Source organism: Camelina sativa, chromosome 11 (assembly GCF_000633955.1).
Source record: "Camelina sativa cultivar DH55 chromosome 11, Cs, whole genome shotgun sequence".
Lineage (NCBI taxonomy): Eukaryota > Viridiplantae > Streptophyta > Magnoliopsida > Brassicales > Brassicaceae > Camelina > Camelina sativa.
The window spans coordinates 19,648,844-19,669,897 of NC_025695.1; the positions used below are offsets into that span (position 1 = coordinate 19,648,844).

Genomic DNA, 21,054 nt, shown 5'->3' on the forward strand with positions numbered 1-21,054 from the left:
GAAAGAAAAAATGTTGATGTTTTCTGTTTGTGTTATTTCAGTCAGGTACATCATTGAGTAGTTTAATGTCCACAAATGAGAAGCCGCCAGAAGTGAAGCTGGAGACTGCTTTAAGCCTGATTGATTTTGATACTGATTTTGAACCTCCTGCTCCATCTGTTTCAATACAAGCACCAGAATCAACCGCTCCTCAGCCTACTCCACAGCCTGCAACTTCAACTAATGATAACTGGGCATCTTTCGATGCTGCACCCAGTGCCCCTAGTTTAATTGTGTCGCAACCACCACCCAGTGGAAACACACTGGATTCACTTCTCTCCCAGTTGGCAGTGCCTTCTTCTGTGCCAGGTCAGACGTCTACACCATCTAGCGGACCTGGGCATCTTGGTCATTCCACGTCACAAATCTTTGCACCATTTCCGAATGAACATTCAAGTGAACAGGTGGGCACTTCAGTGCATGATCTCTCATGGAACTGCATAAAATTCTGCTTCCAAAATATAATGTGCTTATGCTTCTCGGATTTTTGTAACAGCCATGGAACACAGCCTTTGCATCTAATGTGCAAAGATCAATGAGTGCACCGTCACTGCAACCTCTTCAAGGAGTCCCTTCTGGTGGCCTGCAGTCTTCTGAGGTTAAACCTTCCGGAAGAAACGAATTACCAGCGGTATCAATTTAATTTTAGCCATTTGACCTGTGCTTTCTATATCTTACCATCTTTGGGAGGGTAAATGACATGCTAACCTGTCTACAGGATTTATTCGCTGTAAACTACCCATCATACCATGCAGCAGTACCTGGGTGGCAAGCTGGTCCACCTTATGGTATGCGCTATGGAATGCAGCAGTATAATAACCCCGTGGTCAGTTTTTCTGATATATTTCTAAATCCACAACGAATTTGAGCATCAATGACATCCCAGCCTGTTGCTTTTTCATTATTAATCTTCTATTTCCTGCAACAGCCTTACCAGAACGTCCCGCAGCCAGTCAAGTCAATGAACCCTTTTGACTTCAGCACTGGGCCGCCATCACAAACACAAACGGTATGTCCTCTATCTCATTGGACTTAGCCAGAATAAAAATTTTGTGTGAAAGCAAAACATGTTTTGGAAATTAGCTTTTAGCGAAATTGCTACTTTGCAGCTGAGCAGATGTTGGCTTGAACACTTAATGAAATACTTGCGAAAACTTAGCTTATGAGTTAGTTGGTTAACCCGTTCACTTTACTCGGTTAACATCTACAATCGAGCAACTTGTCTTACCAAAATATCTATACAATAGTCGATTTGTGATTGCGATAAAGTGATGTGATATACTGTACAGGAAAATCAATTCCCTTCCATGGCTCCTCTCCAAGGTGCATTACCTCCTTCAGGCATGATGCCTTCTCAAGGAGTACACAATCATTTCAATATACCTTCTCAAGTCTCAGCCCATCCATCTGCAATGCCACCAAGTAAAGCATGCCATTACATTGTTATTCTCTGCTGTTGAATGATGTGTTTACTCCTATGAATTGTTTGATGAACTATTTGCTCCTCATTTACAGGATACATGTCTCCTCCATTACCAGGAAGCATGCCACCTAGGTATGACCTTCTGATTCAATTAATCCATTAGTGCTTGATCTAAACGTGATCCCCATGATTCCGTACAAAAGCTTTTAACACTCTTCCTCAAGATTTGGATGAAACCTCTGCTTATTTTATCTTTTCGTTTTTTGCAGCAATGTAAGCCCAGTCGGCGACATGAACGCTTCATATGATGCTCAACAAACATATCAAAATTTTGGAAGCTCGTTTGCTGCTGCAGTTCCTTTGAACCCACCTTCTTTCCAATCAGGAGGAAACCCGTTTGGGTAAGAAAAAGCGAGAATATTAGCTCGAGAGAGCTATGTTATGCTTGAGGATAGTGTTTGTGTTCTAAGGTGTAGTATAAGGTATCAAATTGAATACAAACATGGGTTAAAAATAGGCTGAACGAAGGAAGGTACGAGCCATGATCACGAAGAAAGAATTGGGTTTGTGAGTGTTAGATGATTTTTTATAAGCATCAAAATGTTTTGAAATAGGTTTGATATTTATTCTTTGGTGTTTCTATATTTCATTTCACTTGTGATGTTGTTTTATTGTAATAAACTTGAGGGTGGTAACTGGTAAGTCTTTCAACTCTTTTTATTTTTTGGGGCTATTTGTCGTTTAGAAAGTTCGTCAGGCTCCTCCTTTGTGTTGTACTGATTTTTTAAAAGGGTTTACACGTTGACCATAAAGTCTTGTCAAAATTGAACATTGGCAATTTAGAAATTGCTTTTGTGAGGCTTTTAAGATTTGGTGAAGTTTATCTTCCTCTCTCAACTCTGTTTTTCTCAAACTTGAAAAACAGAGTTGTTAAGTTATTTCTTAAGGACTAAAGATGCGTTACTTCTCTTTCCATTATTAAGCTTGTAGTGAAGAGTCTCTTCTCTTTATTGTTCAGGTTAGAGACCCTCTTCTTTGGAGTCTTTGATATGGCTCCAAGTTTACACTAAAACTTGGGTTTTGTTGCTTTTTAGCACCCAATTGCTAGTTTTACAACTATGTTACGTATAAATGTAGAGAGATGTATGTGTACACGTGTTCATGATTATAGGGTCACACACTCACAGTATTACTAAATCTATAGCTATATTTGTATATTTTTATCAACCTTTCTTTCATCCTAAAATAATCTACAATGCAAAATATATGATGCTTTCACACAGGTTCCCCAATCTTAATCTTCTATTCTACTTTTCAGCCAAATCCACAATACTGAGATGAAACGAGAGGTGACAAAAAGCTCTTTTTGGTGATCTCTCATGTAGTTCCTCGGCTTTTCAGTACCATTGGAGCCACCAACATCCAAACTGCAACAACCAGTACATCAAAACATCACAAACTGTCTTCATTCCTGTTAAAAAACGAGTCGAAGAGAATTTTTTCTTTACTTACTGTAAACGCCAACCGCGAGCCATTCGTTTACTATCCTTACCCAAGTACTTGTCCACCCCACGTCAATTGTCCACCTAACAAGAAAACCCGAGTATCGAATTATCGAACCACACAGTTTTAATAAGCTTTAGTTAGTTTAGTGTTTGGTATACAAAAAAAACAAGAACTTACTTTTTCATGGAATGATGAATGTTCCAGCCAACAAGTAGCATTGCAAAGTACATCGCTCCAGTAGCAAACACAAAATGGAAGAATCCGTATCCGTAAGGAATTGCATCTTCCTCATGATTCTCTTCTTTTCTAAACTGTAAAATTAGGTCACTTGCTTATTAGTCAAGCTTCTCTTTTGGAGTAGTTTTGCAGCAAACTTGGCAGAGCATAACAAACCTGGAAACATTGGGAATCTACTCCCGTGGAGAATGTCGCGATTACCATCGCAAGCAGTGCAACAACAAAGCTCTACAAGACACATATATATAGAGAAAATCAGGTTAAGTTCATTTATAATATCAAAAATTCACCAAGAGATTCATAGAAAGGTCTAAGATTTTTTACTATGATGGTCAGCCAGTCCGTTTTGCTAGAACCTTCCGCTTTTCTGTTGCAAATTTCTCCTACTGGCTCACTGCAAAACAAAATATGTATATATGACACAAGTACTTTAATGATCACAGACATATATACATAGAGACTACACTCTAATTGCTAGATGTTCATCTGATTGTTTTTGTACTGGTTGTAGTATTAAAGATAAAGATAAAATGAAACATGCCTTCGAATGGCGCACCAGCAGATGAACACAACATAAAGCCCCATAAGCGCCGGAGTCAATAATCCAGCATTAACCTGTTACATGAAAACAAAAGAAACATTTAATAAAATCCTATACACATACATAATGAAGGAAGAATACTATTGTTAGAAAACCTCGAAACCGGGACTCACTTTGGGGTGGAGAGAGATACTTGTCATGAGTTGGATGAGGAACAAAGTCCATGTGATGAAAAATATGTTGAGAAGGCATGATGGGTCAGGCACATACCATATGTACATCAAAATCACCCCTAATATGCATACTGTGTACGCAGTAGTTGCTAATAGCATTACATGGACACGGCTGCAACATAAAAAAGCTTCATCAGAAACACTCACATCGTTTTGTAGTATATGTATCCAAGCTATATAAGGAACAGTCTCATTGGGGTCTCACCATCTTTCTGCATCTTTTTGGGCTTGGAAACATTCATTAAGCCATGTAATAAAACTGATGATACTAATGAGCTGAATTAGGAGAAAGACCCTATAAAACAAGATAGTAAATGATTAGCTTCCGTGATTACTTTAAACCATCACATAGTTTCTGATATAGGATTAGAAACTATACCCTGCACCAAAATGGGCAATCTCTCCTGCAAAACAAGCAAAGAAAAAAGCCATTCGATCTAGTTACTTGTCATGATGCTAATAAAATTCTGATATATATATAAAAAAAAACAATCAGACGAGGAAGATTAGCCTTATACCGTAAAGTTGAATAATAGAAGAAGGCAACAAGAAAGGGAAAATGACTAAGCCAAGCCACATGAAAAGCTTAGCAAACCACCATCCTGAATGCCATTTATCTCTTGATGAATGCAGCTTCGATGTGCCAACGGTTGAAAGAAACATAATGAAATAGAACAGCTGGGAAAAAACACAGTCAAGGCAAAAAAGTCTCTCAAGCCATGAAGATAATGTATGTATATGAATATGAATGAGTCAAGAAAAAGGATACAAAACATCCAAAGCTAACTCGTAAAACTCCTTCAGTCCCTAAACACTCTCCACCATCTTTACAATTCTTGAATTCTGCAATAATGAATAAACGTAAAATCATCAATTCATCTGACAAAAACAATTGTCAAATTTCATAAGGCTAGTAGAATATAGACTTAGATAAACCGTACTTCTCATTTCGGTCAAGGCACCTCGGCCATAATCGCGCAAGGCCCAAGCCAACAGATTTGCCAAGAGGAATATCAGACCATACACATATCTAGCCATCCATGGATTGCAGCCATTACGAAACTGGATAAACCATGAACCGTTCTTGATTCCTTCATAGCTATTGTTGTCAATACTTGTACCGGTCTCCATAGGTCTTTAAACTTAGCAGACTCTCTCTTCTTCATGACATTGAAAAATCAGAGATGCTTGGCTGATCAATACCATCAATCCCGAATCTCCCGGTCCTTTGAGAGATTGTCCGTTATTTATAAGACCGGACTAAACACAAGGAAAGACACTCCAGAAGCGTGTAGCTGTCTTCCTTCAGAACAAAGAACCTAAAACAAGAAACCATGACATATAGGGAACGAGAAATCAAGTTTATAATCTCTCAAATCACACTGAATCCATTTTCTAAACAGAAAGCAAATTGTCAAGTATTTTTGTTAAGCAGAAGACAATAAAAGAATACGTGCAGTACAAGTTTGCCTAATTAACAAGAACTTTTTTGAAGGCATGCTTTTGATATGGCACAAACGTCAACGAAATCTCTAATCCATCATACTTTCAATGAAGTTGTATTGAACCATAAGATATTAAAAATTATTGAACTCCTAGAAGTCAAGAGAAGTATGTATTTATGAAATACATCAGAAATACAACTAAGAAGTGGCCAAGAAACTTTTTAAACGAAAGCTTAAAAGAAGAGATAGAAAAGGAAACAAATCCTTATAACTATTTGGTGGGATGAATGAATGTATACAATTTGCATTCTAAAATGAAACGTGTACGGACGCTATTGGGCTAACGAATCTTTTTGCTTTTCCTTTTTTGCATTTCTTTTTTTGCCTACCAGAAATTGAGAAAAGCAAACTTATTTTTAGAAGAGATTCACAAGTCCACTTTATTGAGTGAGACCCGTGGTAAGTGGTTACCTCTCAAACAATTTAATTAGAAAAGGATTTAACCAAAAAAGAAAAAGATCAGCCGAAATATGATATGAAGAAACTATATATTATATATGATCATATAATAAGAATAATATCAAAATTGACTTATGTTGATAGCTCGATCGGTGTAGTAATTAGCCATTAAAAAAACAATTTTTAAGGTTAAGAGTTTAAAAATCGGCAACAAAAAGGAAACTAATCTAACGTCCTCTTGTCCTTGTTCAAGGAGATTATGAGTCTAGGACCCTCAAATTTCTTAGATATTAATAAAGATATCAAAATTGTATAACATGTTGAGTTGTTCATACCTAGTGATTAAGAAGTTAGATAAATTCCAAAATTACTCTTTTTAGTTTTTAATAGAATCAACATTAAACAACATTTAGTATTCTAATTATACTAGAAAAAAAACTATTCAATATTATAAGATAAATAAAATACGATTTGTAGTGGTAATATTATTCTAATTAATTAAGCTCATTACACGCATGATGCCCTTGGGTTGTTCCGATCAATAAAACTATAATCTAATGCTTTCTTGTTACAATTTTTTACATAATTGAGTTTTGTCATGTAAGGAAAACCCGAAAAAATAAAGAAAACGTATAAATGAAGCATAGAGAAGAAGCATCATGTACCTGGAAATATCAATCACGCATAAATTAAGGTTTAATTATGTTAAAGTTACGTCTAATCTGTTAAAAAGGCTAGATAAATTAGCAGAAAGCAAAGAGAGGAGAGGACAAAAAAAAATAAAAAAGAAGGAAAAGTGAATATTGACTGGTCCCTCTCTGCCTCAAATCTTTTGGAAAAAAAAAGAAACTCATTTTAACATTATGGGTTTTGCAGAAGAAATCTAGTGTTTGGATTCCCAGAAAACAAATGGAAAAAAAAAATACTACAAAACTCGAATCCCCATTCATTTTCCCAAGACACATCTGTGAATCGCAAGATTCATACTAAACACTTAAAAAAACGATTCTTAAGTGTAGTTATTATTATATAACAAGTAACAAGGAAGCACATGCATGATGCATGTTACTAATTAAATCTGATAGATCCAAACAAAAAAAGAAAGAAAGAAAGAAGAAGATTAGATTGAAGAGAACCTGTTTCTTTCTGGTGCAGAAGCTCAAGATCGGATCTGAAGATGTGAAGAATGTTTCTTGTAAAAGGTTTTACTTACAAATGAGAAACCCAAAGAAGATTTGAGAGAGAAAAAAACAAAAATTAATGATTTCAGGTTTTGGTGTTTCGTTTGAGTTTTGATCTTTTGCCTTTTGTTCTCTTTTTAAACACTTCTTAATAGTATATATGTGTTGTTGTGTAATGGGCCTATGGCATGCGTAGAGTATATAGATTGTGGATCTTTTTTTCTCTCATTTTATTTATATATTTATTTATACATATATATATATATACATAATACATCTTTTTTATGTTTCCTAATTTGTGAGCATATTCAATAATGAGGATACTCTTTTCTTTTTTAACAGTTTTTTTCTTTTTTCTTTTTGGTTAAAGTTAAAAAAAAATATTATTACATTGTTCTGTCACCTAATTCGTATGATTATCTTTTGCTTTCCCGCCGTTAAGTTTACTGTCTCCACTCGACGCCCTCCTATCTTTCAAGTAAAACCATGATAACTTTAACAGTTGAAATGTAAAAAAATGGAAATATAAAACATTATTAATATTTTTAGAATAATTTCAAAAGCCCGAATCAATATTATTAGTGGCAGATCATATCTAACGTAGAATGTTGTGTTCAAAAATCCAAATCTGATAGAAACAGATCAGCAAAATAAATTTTCAATTCGTTTTTGTTTTTTTGGTCAAACAGCATCAATCAGAATTGCTGATTTATTGGACATGCTACATTTGGATAAATGAAAACAGATAATATGGACACAAATGTATATTTTGGGTTATAAATGTGAGACGTTTTGCGTAAAACACATTTTGATCATATTGATGAATTAAGGCATGTGATAGCTACGCCATCCTTCGTTAACGGATTCGGAGTGATTTGACCATTTTGATGAAATTAATAAATAAAACGTTAAAAAAACTGACTAATAGTTGAATACTTTTAAAACTAGAGGTATTGTTGATAATTTCTTAGTACTATATAATTAAATAGTTTTCTTTTACATAACGTCTTTTAGTCTTTGTATATCATATCTGGTCTAGAAGTATCTTAGCTTAAGAGTTTTATTCGATTTGATTTATTCGTGTGCTTAATTTTAGTACTGTATCACATAAAATTGAATCGTTTAACGGTGGTGTTTAATTGGGTAGTTAATAATAATATATACTACTATCTAAAACTGTCATTGAGTATATCTAAGTGGTTACATATTTTGAATCAATTAAATTTTGGTTTTAATTCTATAGATTTTAGTTAATACTAAATATATATATATATATATATATATATATATATATATATTTTGTATTCTTTGTAGATGTCACAAATGACAATGTTGGATGCAGTATAAAGATTTCAATTAAATAAATAAATTAAATTTTGGTTTTATTTGCATATATTTAATGTCAAATAATATACTCTGTTTATCTTTCTCAAATTTGCATAGACGTTACAAATAAATATGTGTGAGACAATATTATTATATGTGAATTAAAAGTGGTCTTAATATTTACTACAGTATATATATATATATATATATATATAATTTTCCCTAAAATTAAGTAGTTCCCTCCACTTGTAAACTACAATATTAATAAATAAATAAAAACTTCAAAAATAGAAGACTACAACTTGCTAGTAAAAATATCAAATTTGTTACCAAAATTACATAGTTATAAATAATTAATTAAATATTTACCTAATGAAAATTGATAATTAAATGAAAAAATCATAGTTTTATAGGCGACAAAAAAATAGAAAAATTATAAATATGAAGTTTGTGTTAGAAAAAATAATTATTTAGAAAGATTATATATTGATTTATGTAGTATGCATATATCTAATTAATTATTAATTATGAATGATACGTTTAGATTCCCTATATTACACTGTCAATAAATTATTTTAATTAATAAACTTAGATTTTCACATAATCCCAATAAATAATCAATATTTGTTTCAGTAATAATAAAAAGACAATAAATGTTATTCAATCTATAAATCCTTCCTCCGAAACAAGAGAAATATTCCTCACACCTTAAACAAAAAACACACCCATGGCTTCTATAACAAATCAAAATTTCATTTTCACACTAACCATCTTTTTTCTTGTTTTTCTAAAAACATCTTCAGCTTTTGGAAACCATTCATCCACCAATGGGTTTTTACCATTCGCATCCAAACATGTTATTATCATTAACAAATTGATCTCACGTGCAACAATGACTGTGCATTGTACAAACAAAGGGGAGGATTTAGGCGTAAAAACACTGCCCTTTGGAGCTAGTTTTGATTTCAAGTTTCGTGTCAATCTTCGTAAGACGACAAGGTACACTTGCACTTTTGAGTGGCCAAATACTAAAGCAACGTTTGATATTTTTAAAGTAGATAGAGATGACAATCCAAGAGGTAAATATAGAGTCTGCAGCGAATGTATTTGGAAATTTTTTGAATTATCCCCTTGTCGGGATAGACGCGACGGAGGCCAGCCTGAGTGTTTTAGATGGGATTCTTAGTGATTTCAAAATATTCAATATATGTTTTGCATCTCCCTTGATTAAAAGTAATAAAATCAAAATGTTTGGTGTTTGAATTTTTGGTTAATTTTCTTTTTTTTACACTAAATTTTATATATTGTTACTAGTCTCCATCAAAGAAAGAAATGGTTACAAAAGCAAAATTCCAAGCCAACAAGGCTACCATCATCGTGGCTATATAAACCTAACAACGCACATAAAAGTGATCAAAAGTAATATTTTACTGATACTTAATTCAGTAATATTTTTATTTAAGTTACGGATATTTTTGATCAATTATTATTCAGTTTTTTAACCACATATTAATTAAAATAAAATTCCCTAATTATTAGTAGATCAAGCAAGAGTAAAAGAGTTTAGGACCAATTATTATTATCCACTCAATTCTCACATCCAAAATACCTATGACTAGGTACTAACCCGTGGAAAACCGCAGGCTAAACTATTTGTTTGATGAAAACTTTTAATAATTTATTTTGTTATTATGTTATTTATAAAGATTTGTGATTAAAAATTTGGTTTGCTTATATTAAAAATTTTGTATTTTAAAAATGATTATTAAAAAACTGTCAATAAAACATTTGCATGTAATGAACTTTAGATTTTATTCGATTAAATTTTTATAATCTTAGCTGTTAATTTTTTTTAAAGTACGAATTAGTTTTGATTTTAATAGATTTTTATTTAACTTTTCTACAATTTATTTTATTTTATGTGTCCCCAATTTTCGTTTTTAATTAATAATATTTATTTAATTAATTGATTTATTTTAATTAAGTTTTTCTAATGACAATTAAATGTATTTTTTTACACATTTTAAGGTTAGTTTCATATTTGTACTTCCCAATTAATATTGTAGGATGCAACTACACATCATCGCTGTTACAGGGCCGAGTTTGAGTCGTGAAGGACTTTCGGATGTGGACCAGAATCAAGTCGGTTGGTTTGTGTTTCTTTACAAGGAAGAAAGGCAAGTTTCCAAAAAGGAGAAGGAGTTGCAAACCCTAAACCTAATTGGAATAAGGCGGCTTCAAGGTTATATATAAAGAGAGGCAAGGGTTCACAATGGAAGAGAGAGAGAAGAATCACCAACTTAGAAGCAAGAGAAAGACAAGTTAGAGAGAGAGAGTTTTCGGGTTTAGAAAGCCTCTTGGTAATCTATTGTCTGTAAGGGTTTCGGGTAGATAGATTTCTTATTCTTCTTGTTCTTGTTCTTTGGGTTGTTCTTATACTAGAAGCATAGGTGAATAAGCTTCAGGATCTTGAATGTGTAATTTACAGCGCATGGACACATCCATAAACACACTTTGGAGAGCAACATGCATTAATAGTTATATAATTTTAAACAAACTTAATTCATGATCAGACAAGTTAAAAAATATATATTATTGTAGTAAAATTTTCTTTTATATGCATGTCTTATGAAAATAAAATAAAGTTTTGATTCACATAATTTATTGAAAATATATTTAAACAAAGACGAGTGTGCATTTTCTCATTAAAAATTATTGAAACAAAGACGAGTACAACAATAATTAACATATACAGTTCGCAAAATATTCTGCAATGAAAAACAATAATGTATTTTTTTTTTTACAAAACTGAAAGATGTTTTGAGAATTTTTTATAAACGCAAACAAAAACTAAAATTTTCATTTGAAAGAACCAAGACTAAATAAATTTGGCATATATAAGAAGATATTGGACCATCTATGGAGAACAAATGGCATTAAGCATGAGCCACCACCAGTCACCAGCAAGAAGAAAAGGATAACCACATTCCTTTGAAATATCACTCTGTCAGGGTTGCGTTATAATACGGCAGTTATCTTTTATAGAAATGATTGTAAATAAAATAACTATTAACGCTATTAGAATCACTTGTCTAAAAAATTACTTTTCACAGAAATAATTTGAACTTGTGAGATGAGTAAGATTTGACCATTCTATAAACAGTATAAACCATGAGTCTTATTAGTTATTATTAGTTAATACATATATTTTAGATACAGCTATTAACGCTATTAGAATCACTTGTCTAAAAAATTACTTTTCACAGAAATAATTTGAACTTGTGAGATGAGTAAGATTTGACCATTCTATAAACAGTATAAACCATGAGTCTTATTAGTTATTAGTTAATACATATATTTTAGATACAGCTACAAAAAAAATGAAAATTTAAATATATTTATATTATGCATTTGAACGAACTTGTGTGTTAACGTTTATTATGCACTAGGGATCGGACCCGCACGCATGTGCGAGATTAATTTCTAAAAATTAAAATTACAATTAGATTTAGATTACTTTACATACATGTGAAGTTACATTTGTAAACGTATTTGTTAAAAATGTTATTAACATTCATAATCCAACTTTGTACCAATTTAATATTCAAACTATTTTCAGTTCGGTTTAAAAAAAAAGATAATTAGATTTAAAAGCATTAAAAAAAGTAAGAGAAAGACAGTACGTCTGTTTCAGGAACCCGTCCCGTCCCATATATGGTTTGTCCTGTTTCGGGAATCTGTCCCGTCCCAAAATATACACTTTCCTTTTAAAAATCAATTTCTCTTTTGTAAATTCAAAAGTTGGAGTTTTATAAGATTATGTCATTTGAAATATATCCAAACATTGCTAATGTTTATTTTTTTTGGTTAAAGAAAAGAAAAGAACATACATCTAGAAAAACATTAAAACCAACTTTTGAGTTTACAAAATGAAAATGTATATTTGTTATTATATTTTTTTTTAGTAAATTTATGTTGTTATTATTTATTTTTTATATAAAAAATTAAATTTCTGTCAATCGATTAATGTCGGTCAATACTGATCAATACCGGATTCTAGCAAACAAAGCACTAGAACTTGATGGTTATGATATTGTAGACAGAACTCATGTTTGTTCTGGAAGTGATCCATGTACGTGCAGGTTTTATTTTTGATATTTCTTTTTCTCAAACTACATAGTATTTAAATAATAAAGCTAATTTTATGATTATTATAGGATTGTTTTTTCAGTTTAGTTTTAAAATCGAAGAACTAACGGTTCTACAGTGTTTAATGGATCATAATGTCAAGAATAAAAAAGAATATTGATGGGTCTGTATGGTTCTACTGTAATGGGCCGTCATCTTCTCCACTCCTCATCGATTTTTCTTTCCACCGAAACATAGACGATAACAGCTGAATCGAAATTGATATACCCATATATTTTTAAAATCCATATACTTCTTCGATATATTTGTCTTTGTTAGAGTATTTGATTGTCTAAACGGGTAAGTTAACAGTTGGATCTGGTTTTTCATTTTCGTCTACCGGTTGAATTTTTTATTTGTTTGAGACCTAATTTTTGTCTTTCGTTTTTACAGATTTTCGCTGTGGGTTTCTTAAATTTTAATCGGGTATGATGCGTTTTCTTCATCAATTTAATCTAATTTACCTACAAATTTTCTTTAACATGAAATTTATTGTTTACGAAGATTTTAATTTCCTTTTTTTAAAAAAAAGTGGCTTTGTAAACAGTGTTGTTGTGAATTCCTCAAAGAGGTCAAGCGATTTCCCTACTGCAAACCGTGGAAGAATACACCGCGACAATAAGTGCCTTTGATTATTTTCGATTGTTCTGGAAGTGGTAAGTTAATCATTGGATCTGTTTCTCCATTTCAACTTAACAGTTTTATTTGTTATTTGATTTGTAAACTAATTGATATCTTTCCTCTCATCAATATAGACTAGCAGTAGATTTTGTGAAATGTAAATCAGGTATGAGTCTTATTCATCTTTTAGTTCTAAGTTTGAAACATATTCTATTTCATATAATCTTCTGAAATTCCATTGTCGTTTGGTGTAGTTTACGACTAATTGTTTTCTGAAAACATAAATCATTATTTTTTCTGTGATTTGCTATCCTTGTCCAAAGGAACACTGTTGTTGATATCACTCTACAGTCTACACATAGCCATGCACATACATATCAATTTCAAATTAAAAGGCATGCTCAAGATAATGCAAATCAAATAATGAAATATATGTACATCTTCTTTGAGTATTATTGAGAATATGTAACTTGAAAGTGTGTTGTTTGACCTATTAAAAAGGCAACAGATGAGCATGGAATTTAAAAAACAAACATTCCATCTTGATCCTTAACCTTGGTTCCCAATCGGGCTGGCTTCAATTTTATCGGCGTGCTTATTCTGTTATTCAAATAGACAATATAGATGTAAGTAACAATAGAAACAATCAAACTGATTTGTTTTAAGTTATTAAAAAGACTTTATAATACATGATTATACAATTGGTTTAATTACTTACCCTTTTTAATTGTTATTTCGCCAGTCTGGATGAAGTTCTGAAACATCATTGACTTGAGCCATGTGAGATGAAACCGGAGAAAATGTAAGTTTATTGGAAACTGTGGACACAAATGATCAAAGTCGCCCTTATAGAAAGGTTTTACCTTTCGTCCTTATAGCAGTGGGCACAAATGTTAAAAAAAAAAAAAAAAAGTTCTCACCTTTTAAAGGTCATATCCTTGCAGGAAAGGATTTGATTATTGGGTGAGTCTTATATGGTTCTCCGCGTGATCCAAGTAAGTTTCAAATTATTGAGAAACTATATGAAAAACTGAACTATTTGGAACATGATTATTGATCCAGTAGAATTCCTTGTGAATTTCGAGTTTGAGAGTTGATACATGGTGTAGGCCTCCTTGAATTGGACGTATTCTTCATCCTGTTTCATATAATGACAATAGTGACATTAGTTTCATATTATGATAAACAGTGCTTAAGAATAAAGAGAATTAAGATTATACAACTTTGGGATCAAAGTGATACATTTACTTTGGGTTCGAGTTTTTTTTTTTGCATCATTGGCGACCAAGGTGATTATCTGACTTATTATTCTAGGTTAGGTTTGAGGTGTTTGCTCGTTTATGTCGTCTAGCCTTGTTTATATAGAAATTTGAGTTATGAGTTGTTGTGATTGTGTAAATTGTAGAATATTCTGTGAATCAATGAAAGATTATCAGTTAATGTGTTTATTTTATTTTCGGTTAGGATTGATATGATAAAAGATGATTTTTTATGTCATTAGATTAATTAACGTTTTTGTTTGCCATGATTGATATTACGTTTGGTAAGTTTTTGAAATACCTGATTTGTTGGAGATAAAATGAGTAACCAAAATGATATGATAGGTATTTCAACCATATTTTTTTTGATTCGGTGAGTTTTTGCAGATTTATAGACGAAAAATATGGTAATTATTTACTACGATGACGTCTATGCAAAATGGTAAGTTGTCCAAAACGGTACTTTAAAATCCCTTATTTGTTGAAGATTAAATGATTACCCAAAAGTAGAAAAATACTTAGGTTCACCCTTAGGGGTGAATCTTTGTATTCACCCCCTTTCCTCTCAACTAATCAGAATGTTTTATCTAATATTTTATTTAAAAAATAAATCAAAATTAAATTAAAAAGCAAAACTAATTAAGGAAACTAATTTTGTATACTTTTATTTAAAGAAAGTTAAATACTGTCTTGGTTTAGATTTTATAATTAAACGAGGTTATATATCGGTTTTGGTTTATAAATGAGAATTAGGGTTTAGATTTTATAATTAAAACGAAATTATATGTCGGTTTGGGTTTACAAATGAGGTGGTTAGGGTTTAGATTTTACAATTAGAACAAAATTATATGTCAGTTTAGGTTTACAAATGAGATGGTTAGAGTTTAGATTTAACAATTAGAACGAAAGTATATGTCAGTTTGGGTTTATAAATGAGATGGTTTGGGTTTACAAATGAGATGGTTACGGTTTAGATTTTACAAGTACAACGAAATTATATATCTGTTTGGGTTTATAAAAGAGCGGTTTAAGTTTTTAATTTTATAATAAATATGTACAGATTTTATTTACTTATTTTATAAAGGGATGAATGAAGAGGTTCACCTCTACGGGTGAACCCAAGTATTACTTCCAAAAGTATATGGTTTCGAATTTAAATGCAAGCTGCTAAGCTGTTCCAATTTATTTACCTTGTAGGATTGCGAGAACCAGTTTGTTTGGACACATAGCTATCTTATCAAATATCCGAATACATTAATAGCCAAACATAGAGGATCCGCGTGTTTTTTACTTTTAAGATTACATCTTTGTCCTCAACTGTTTTTTTCTTTGTTCTTTCCCTTTTTATTTCGTATGGATATTTCATGTCATACATGATTAATTTTTTTTTTATCTGTAAGTGTACTTCCCAATTAATAGTATAGATTTACTATCTTACTATATATTTTCTAATGTTTTCTAAAGTAAACATTTTGGTTTTAGTGACTAAACTCTAATATTATGCGTTGATCTCTCAATTTGGGAAAACACGAAATATCTATGTAACCCCAATGTTTTAAAAAATACTTATACGAATAGTTTTACAAGTACACCTATTTAAGTATTTAGCATTGTTTTTTTTTTTCCAAATTAAGAGTTCGAATATTCTTCTTTCATATTCTTTGTTATAAGTTTATTTTCTCTCGTTTAATTCTCAATTATAGGTCCAAAACATTATCTGCTTGCAGCCCATTAAAATACCAAGGGCAGTTCTGTTCAAGATACGACACTATTGAAGTGAAAAAGTTGTGTCCTTTACCTCCCACTAGATTAACATTTTCTTAGACCACCAAAATAAATTCTTCTTTGTTTAATTGCACCAAATTAACTTTTAGTTTGCCAAAAATATATGTGATATATTATACTATGGAATTATATACTAAGATTTTTTTTAACTCGTAACTTCTTAGTTGTGTCCATAACTTCATATTTATAATCCAACTATAAGTCCAAAACGTTTTTTTTAGAATATGAATAAAAATGGGGAAATCAAGTAATTTAGAGTGTATCATTGTTCTATTCCCCACAGTCGCACACCTTTTAAAGTGTTTTATGATTCTATTTTTTTTCTATATTATCAATCCAGCTCACTATGTAAATGAAATAAACACACGAATTTATTAAAAATTAAGTAAAAAAATATATATATAAATAGACATCGTTTTCAGAATATGACACAACATTTGTAGTAATCAAAAATCTTTAGCACCAATGAAGGACTTTTATTCGCATGCTGTTTATTAATTAAGTTTTTTTCTCCTTGTTTTGGTCATGTCTCACTCCTTCCCTAACTCTTTCGTAGTGAATGGAGACATATAAAAAGCGTTTTTTTATTTTGATTTGTTAAAACCGTACTACATTCACCAATTACAACAAAAAATGAAATTTGCGTTTTTGAAAAAAAAATAAATCTATGTGCGGATTTGTCTAGTGAATAATGCACTAGACAGTTTTCAAAAATTATAAAGGTCACAAACCATGCATTATTTTAAAAACCGCACCAATCAAAGTATTTGTTTATATAAAAAATATTTATATATGTCCTACGTTACTTTGTCAAACACATGCAAATACTGAAAAACCAACACTATTTATTATCTATCTAGGCCTCTTATTACACTTCTTAAATGATTTAATAATTTCTATTGTGTTGTATTTTTCTGTGATTGAATACTTGTACTGTTTACTTGATGTAAATAATTATAAATTCAGTTTCTATGTTAACAAATAAATTTGTAACATGTGGTTGCAAATACAGAAAATAAAAATCTTATTAATAATAAAGTATATAGTATTATTGTAAATAGTAAGATAAAACAAACAAGGATTTCTTGCTCCTTATAAATCATCACGAAATCGAGTTGTGAGATATCATATGTCCCAATTTTATTCTGGTCTTCCTCCAAAGAATAAACATGAATTGTTTAACCATTGTCAAGCATCTTTACGGCATGTTATAACATACAATAATATACAAACATACTAATTATTAACAAATTTATTTATAATATGTAATTCGCACCTCTTTTTTTCCATTCATATAATTAATACTAAATCGCAAATAGTTTTTTCACAAATCAAATATCATTCTATACCGCTTATTTTGTATAAACCGCATTTGTTCCGCAAACCGCATGTACCACAGTTGATTCGTACCGCACTCTAAAACCACTTTCCCTGCATAACCAAATACGCGGTCACCATTATTTTCCGCGCAAATTCGCCATTGTGACATATACATGTTCGCGTTTATTTTGGTTATGTCATCACGGAATCAAAACGTAGCGTTCCAAGTTGCTTTCTTATTTTAGGAGTAAATTGTATCTTGCTCTTTTTCTCCAACAGGCTTCCACGAGTCATTGTCATTTGCAACTGTTTCCAACTTTACATTCAGACAAAACTTACTTTGGACAAATCTTAATTCTGTAAACATAATTGTTTGTTTACATCAGTTTAAGTTTCACAGTTTGGATTGAAATGGAGCTTTTTGAAAGCAAAGAAAGATATTGATAACGAACAAAAAAAAAAGTGTATAGCCTAAGCTCTTATCATCTCATGTATCGAAAACAAAATCTACCAAATCCAACTAAAAGAGAAAAATAAAATTAATAGAAAACACAAAAGAGATCTTACTCTATACAAACAATTTCTTTTATCTTTTTATTTTATTTTATTTTCACAAAATAATTTGTTCTAAAAAATCTATTGCCCGTGTGTGCTCTGTGTAAGAATTGACCGACGACGCCGTATTCTGTTTTAATCTGTTTAGGGCTCTTGTGCCACGCCATCGTTTCAGTCTCCGGGTTCTCAAAAGAATCAATAGAATGGCGGTGGTGGAGGAGAGGCGTATGATACTCCGATGACTGGTGGTAGTGGTCCTTCATATTCAGGAGACGGTGGTGGTGGGCTTTGGTGGATCACCGGTGGTGGTGTGCTGTGGTGAACAACCGGTGCTGGTGGAGGAGATTCTTCACATGGAGCTGATGGTGGCGGCGGTGGAGAGCTGTAGTGTACTGGAGGTGGCGGCGGAGAATTGTAATGTACTATTGGTGGTGGTGGTGAGCTGTAATGAACGACCGGTGGAGGAGGAGAGCTGTAATAGACCGGTGGTGGTGGAGGAGAGCTGTAATGAGCGACCGATGGAGGAGGAGAGTTGTAATAGACTGGTGGTGGAGGTGGAGAGCTGTAATGAACGACCGGTGGAGGAGGTGGAGAGCTGTAATGAACGACCGGTGGAGGAGATGGTGAGTACTCTATGCACGGTGGAGGTGGTGGTGGTTCGATACAAGGAGGTGGAGGAGGAGGGGAATAGACTGGAGTGGGAGGTGGAGAGTAAATTGGTGTTGGTGGAGATAGATATGGATACATTGGTGGCGGAGGTGAATGTGGTGGCGGTGGCGGAGAGTAATGTGGTGGTGGTGGAGGTGAATGCGGTGGCGGTGGTGAGCTATAGTAGTATGGTTCAGGGGGTGGAGGAGAAAACTGTGGGGGTGGTGGCGGTGAATGAGGCGGTGGTGGTGGTGGACGGGTGCAGTAAACCGGAGTTGGTGTTGGAGAAGGTGGAGGAGAGTAGACTGGCGGAGGAGGTGGGGGCGGCGGTGGTGGTGGTGGTGGAGAATATACTGGCGGAGGAGGCGGTGAGGGCGATGGTGGTGGAGGTGGAGGAGAATAAACTGGCGGTGGAGGTGGCGGAGAGTTAACCGGAGGAGGCGGTGAATAAATCGTAGGAGGTGTTGAGAGAATTGGTGACGGTGGAGGCGATGGCAAAGAAGGCGGCGGCAACGGCGTTACAACGGGAGGACGAGGGGACACAGAACGACCACAACCAAACGACCCACAATTGACCGGCGGACGAGACAAGAACGCTTTACATTGCCCTGGAGACCTCTGAGCAGGTCTACCCGGCAAACAGTTTCTCCGATCATCAAACTCCGGCAACCTCAAACACACAGGCGCTTCTCCAGTGAAGAAATTGTAACTGTAAGTAAAGTTCTCAAGCTTCGGAAGCTGACAAATACTCGCCGGAATCTTCCCTGACAACTTATTATGCGCCACATTAAGCTGTTCCACCGAAACCATACCACCAACACTCTCCGGTAACGGCCCAACAAGTTCGTTAAAACTAACATCAAACACCGTCACGTTCTTCAACCGTCCGATATCAGACGGTAAACAAGAATTAAGGCCATTGTTCATGAAGATGATCTCGTTCAAGTTCTTCATCTCCACCAAGCTCGAAGGTACACAACCATGGAACCGGTTATTCGCCAATACGATAACCGAAACCGGAGAATCACCAAAATTCTTCGGTAACTCAAACCGGAACCGGTTATGGTTTATAAAAATCGCGTCGAGATCTTTACTAAAAAGCTCTTTCGGTACAGTTCCTTCGAACTCATTAAACCGAAGATCTAAAAACTTCAACGACGGTAACTGCAAGACAACCGTCGGAAACTTCCCAGCGAACCGGTTGTTACTTAAATCAAGCTCGAATAAAAGCTTTAACCGGTTAAACCGATGCGGTACAGTACCACAAAACCGGTTTGAATTAACATGAAACAAAGCGAGATCTGATAACAAACCAAGCTCTTCAGGTAAATAACCGGCGATATCGGCGTGGTTTAGATCGATTCCAGCGACGGTACGAATCTTCCGGTTATTAAGCGACGGAGAACAGAAAACTCCGGTGTAGTTACAGACATTGGATCCGATCCAATTCGAAGTGAAGTTGTTCGGATCAGAGAGAATCGCTTGTTTCCAAGCTTGTAGAGCTACGTAAGCATTTCGTAATCTCGGATTCTCGAAGACTAGAGAAGGATCGACGGTGATTTTGACGCTCCGTTCAGCGAACTCGAGTAATTGACGGCGTTGGATGTGACGGACTTCGTTATCGGAGAGAGCACCGCCGTGAGAGGTGGTGAGATTGATGAGGAGAAGGAAGAAGGAGAAGAAGAGGAGAGTTTGAATCGTCTTCTTCATTACACTGCACAAGTCATCTGAGTGGAGTGGGCAATGGGTGGGGGGTGGAGAATTCGAAAGAGAAGCGAGGGTAAAATGGGAAATGTGGATTGAGTAATGATGATAATAATGTTATGGAGGAGTTTATTGAAGATACGAGTATATGAGGAAGAGAAGAGAAGGGAGCTTTGTGTTAATATTGTTGTTGTGTGGAAGGAGAGAGATGTTGGAATATAAATGAGAGAGTTACAGCTCATTCACAGCTCAAGCTTATCTTTTTTTTTTTTTTTTTTTTCAAATTTTGTTTTTTCAAAATTTATAGTTATTTATCAAATTAGTTAGCTCTCTCACCTATTCCCCATAAAATCTCTATGTTACTAAAATAATTATTAGGTGTGGATAATCCGGTTTATGGTTTGATTTCGGTTTAGTTTTTTTTTTTCCATTGTTTTGGTTTGGTTAATTCAGTTTTTTTTTTGTTTGCTTTTTTCTTAAAAATAAAACTTTAGATATAATTAAGAAATAAAAATCTATCTAGTATTATAATATATATTCGTAATTTTGTATATAATTAAATTAAATTTGAATTTGGTTTGGTT

At 33.3% G+C, this 21,054-nt stretch overlaps 4 protein-coding genes and 1 long non-coding RNA gene across 9 annotated transcripts; 3 read left to right on the forward strand and 2 right to left on the reverse strand.

Moving 5' to 3' along the window:
• On the forward strand, positions 25–2,329 carry LOC104728140 (vegetative cell wall protein gp1-like). Its single transcript, XM_010447168.2, has 7 exons — positions 25–443; positions 536–670; positions 758–865; positions 968–1,048; positions 1,329–1,461; positions 1,555–1,594; positions 1,732–2,329. The coding sequence occupies exons 1-7, from the start codon at positions 66–68 to the stop codon at positions 1,865–1,867; spliced, it is 1,011 nt and encodes a 336-aa protein (XP_010445470.2). The 5' UTR covers positions 25–65; the 3' UTR covers positions 1,868–2,329.
• Positions 2,450–7,220, reverse strand: LOC104723869 (probable serine incorporator). The gene is made up of 13 exons (XM_010442298.2): positions 7,020–7,220; positions 4,921–5,298; positions 4,749–4,822; positions 4,498–4,657; positions 4,359–4,383; positions 4,185–4,274; positions 3,920–4,091; positions 3,747–3,820; positions 3,530–3,599; positions 3,362–3,433; positions 3,146–3,279; positions 2,975–3,048; positions 2,450–2,889 (listed from the first exon to the last, which is right to left on the reverse strand). The coding sequence occupies exons 2-13, from the start codon at positions 5,108–5,110 to the stop codon at positions 2,840–2,842; spliced, it is 1,185 nt and encodes a 394-aa protein (XP_010440600.1). The 5' UTR covers positions 5,111–5,298; positions 7,020–7,220; the 3' UTR covers positions 2,450–2,839.
• LOC104728141 lies at positions 9,111–9,576 on the forward strand. The gene has a single exon (XM_010447169.1). It carries the CDS (start codon positions 9,118–9,120, stop codon positions 9,574–9,576), a length of 459 nt encoding a protein of 152 aa, XP_010445471.1. The 5' UTR covers positions 9,111–9,117.
• LOC104723870 lies at positions 12,669–15,939 on the forward strand. Of its 5 annotated transcripts, none has more exons than XR_757438.2 (9): positions 12,669–12,878; positions 12,972–13,004; positions 13,111–13,234; positions 13,334–13,365; positions 13,701–13,825; positions 13,942–14,055; positions 14,144–14,194; positions 14,846–14,900; positions 15,656–15,939. It is a non-coding gene; the product is annotated as an uncharacterized LOC104723870 (long non-coding RNA). The 5 variants fall into 5 exon arrangements; XR_757436.2 differs by having other exon boundaries at positions 12,671–12,878; positions 13,708–13,825; positions 13,942–14,001; XR_757437.2 differs by having other exon boundaries at positions 12,671–12,878; positions 13,126–13,234; positions 13,942–14,001.
• On the reverse strand, positions 17,978–20,692 carry LOC104723871 (leucine-rich repeat extensin-like protein 3). Its single transcript, XM_010442300.2, has one exon. The coding sequence runs from the start codon at positions 20,474–20,476 to the stop codon at positions 18,314–18,316; it is 2,163 nt and encodes a 720-aa protein (XP_010440602.1). The 5' UTR covers positions 20,477–20,692; the 3' UTR covers positions 17,978–18,313.

Bases quoted from the DNA above. Each gene is read 5' to 3' on its own strand.
- LOC104728140 (XM_010447168.2), top strand. From the start codon at position 66: ATGTCCACAAATGAGAAGCCGCCAGAAGTGAAGCTGGAGACTGCTTTA. The intron at 444-535 runs GTGGGCACTTCA...TTTTTGTAACAG, and splicing joins ATGAACATTCAAGTGAACAG to CCATGGAACACAGCCTTTGC. The intron at 866-967 runs GTCAGTTTTTCT...TTCCTGCAACAG, and splicing joins AGCAGTATAATAACCCCGTG to CCTTACCAGAACGTCCCGCA.
- LOC104723869 (XM_010442298.2), bottom strand. From the start codon at position 5,110: ATGGAGACCGGTACAAGTATTGACAACAATAGCTATGAAGGAATCAAG. The intron at 3,434-3,529 runs GTAAAAAATCTT...TGTGTCTTGTAG, and splicing joins CGGACTGGCTGACCATCATA to AGCTTTGTTGTTGCACTGCT. The intron at 2,890-2,974 runs GTAAGTAAAGAA...TGGTTGTTGCAG, and splicing joins GCTCGCGGTTGGCGTTTACA to TTTGGATGTTGGTGGCTCCA.
- LOC104728141 (XM_010447169.1), top strand. From the start codon at position 9,118: ATGGCTTCTATAACAAATCAAAATTTCATTTTCACACTAACCATCTTT.
- LOC104723871 (XM_010442300.2), bottom strand. From the start codon at position 20,476: ATGAAGAAGACGATTCAAACTCTCCTCTTCTTCTCCTTCTTCCTTCTC.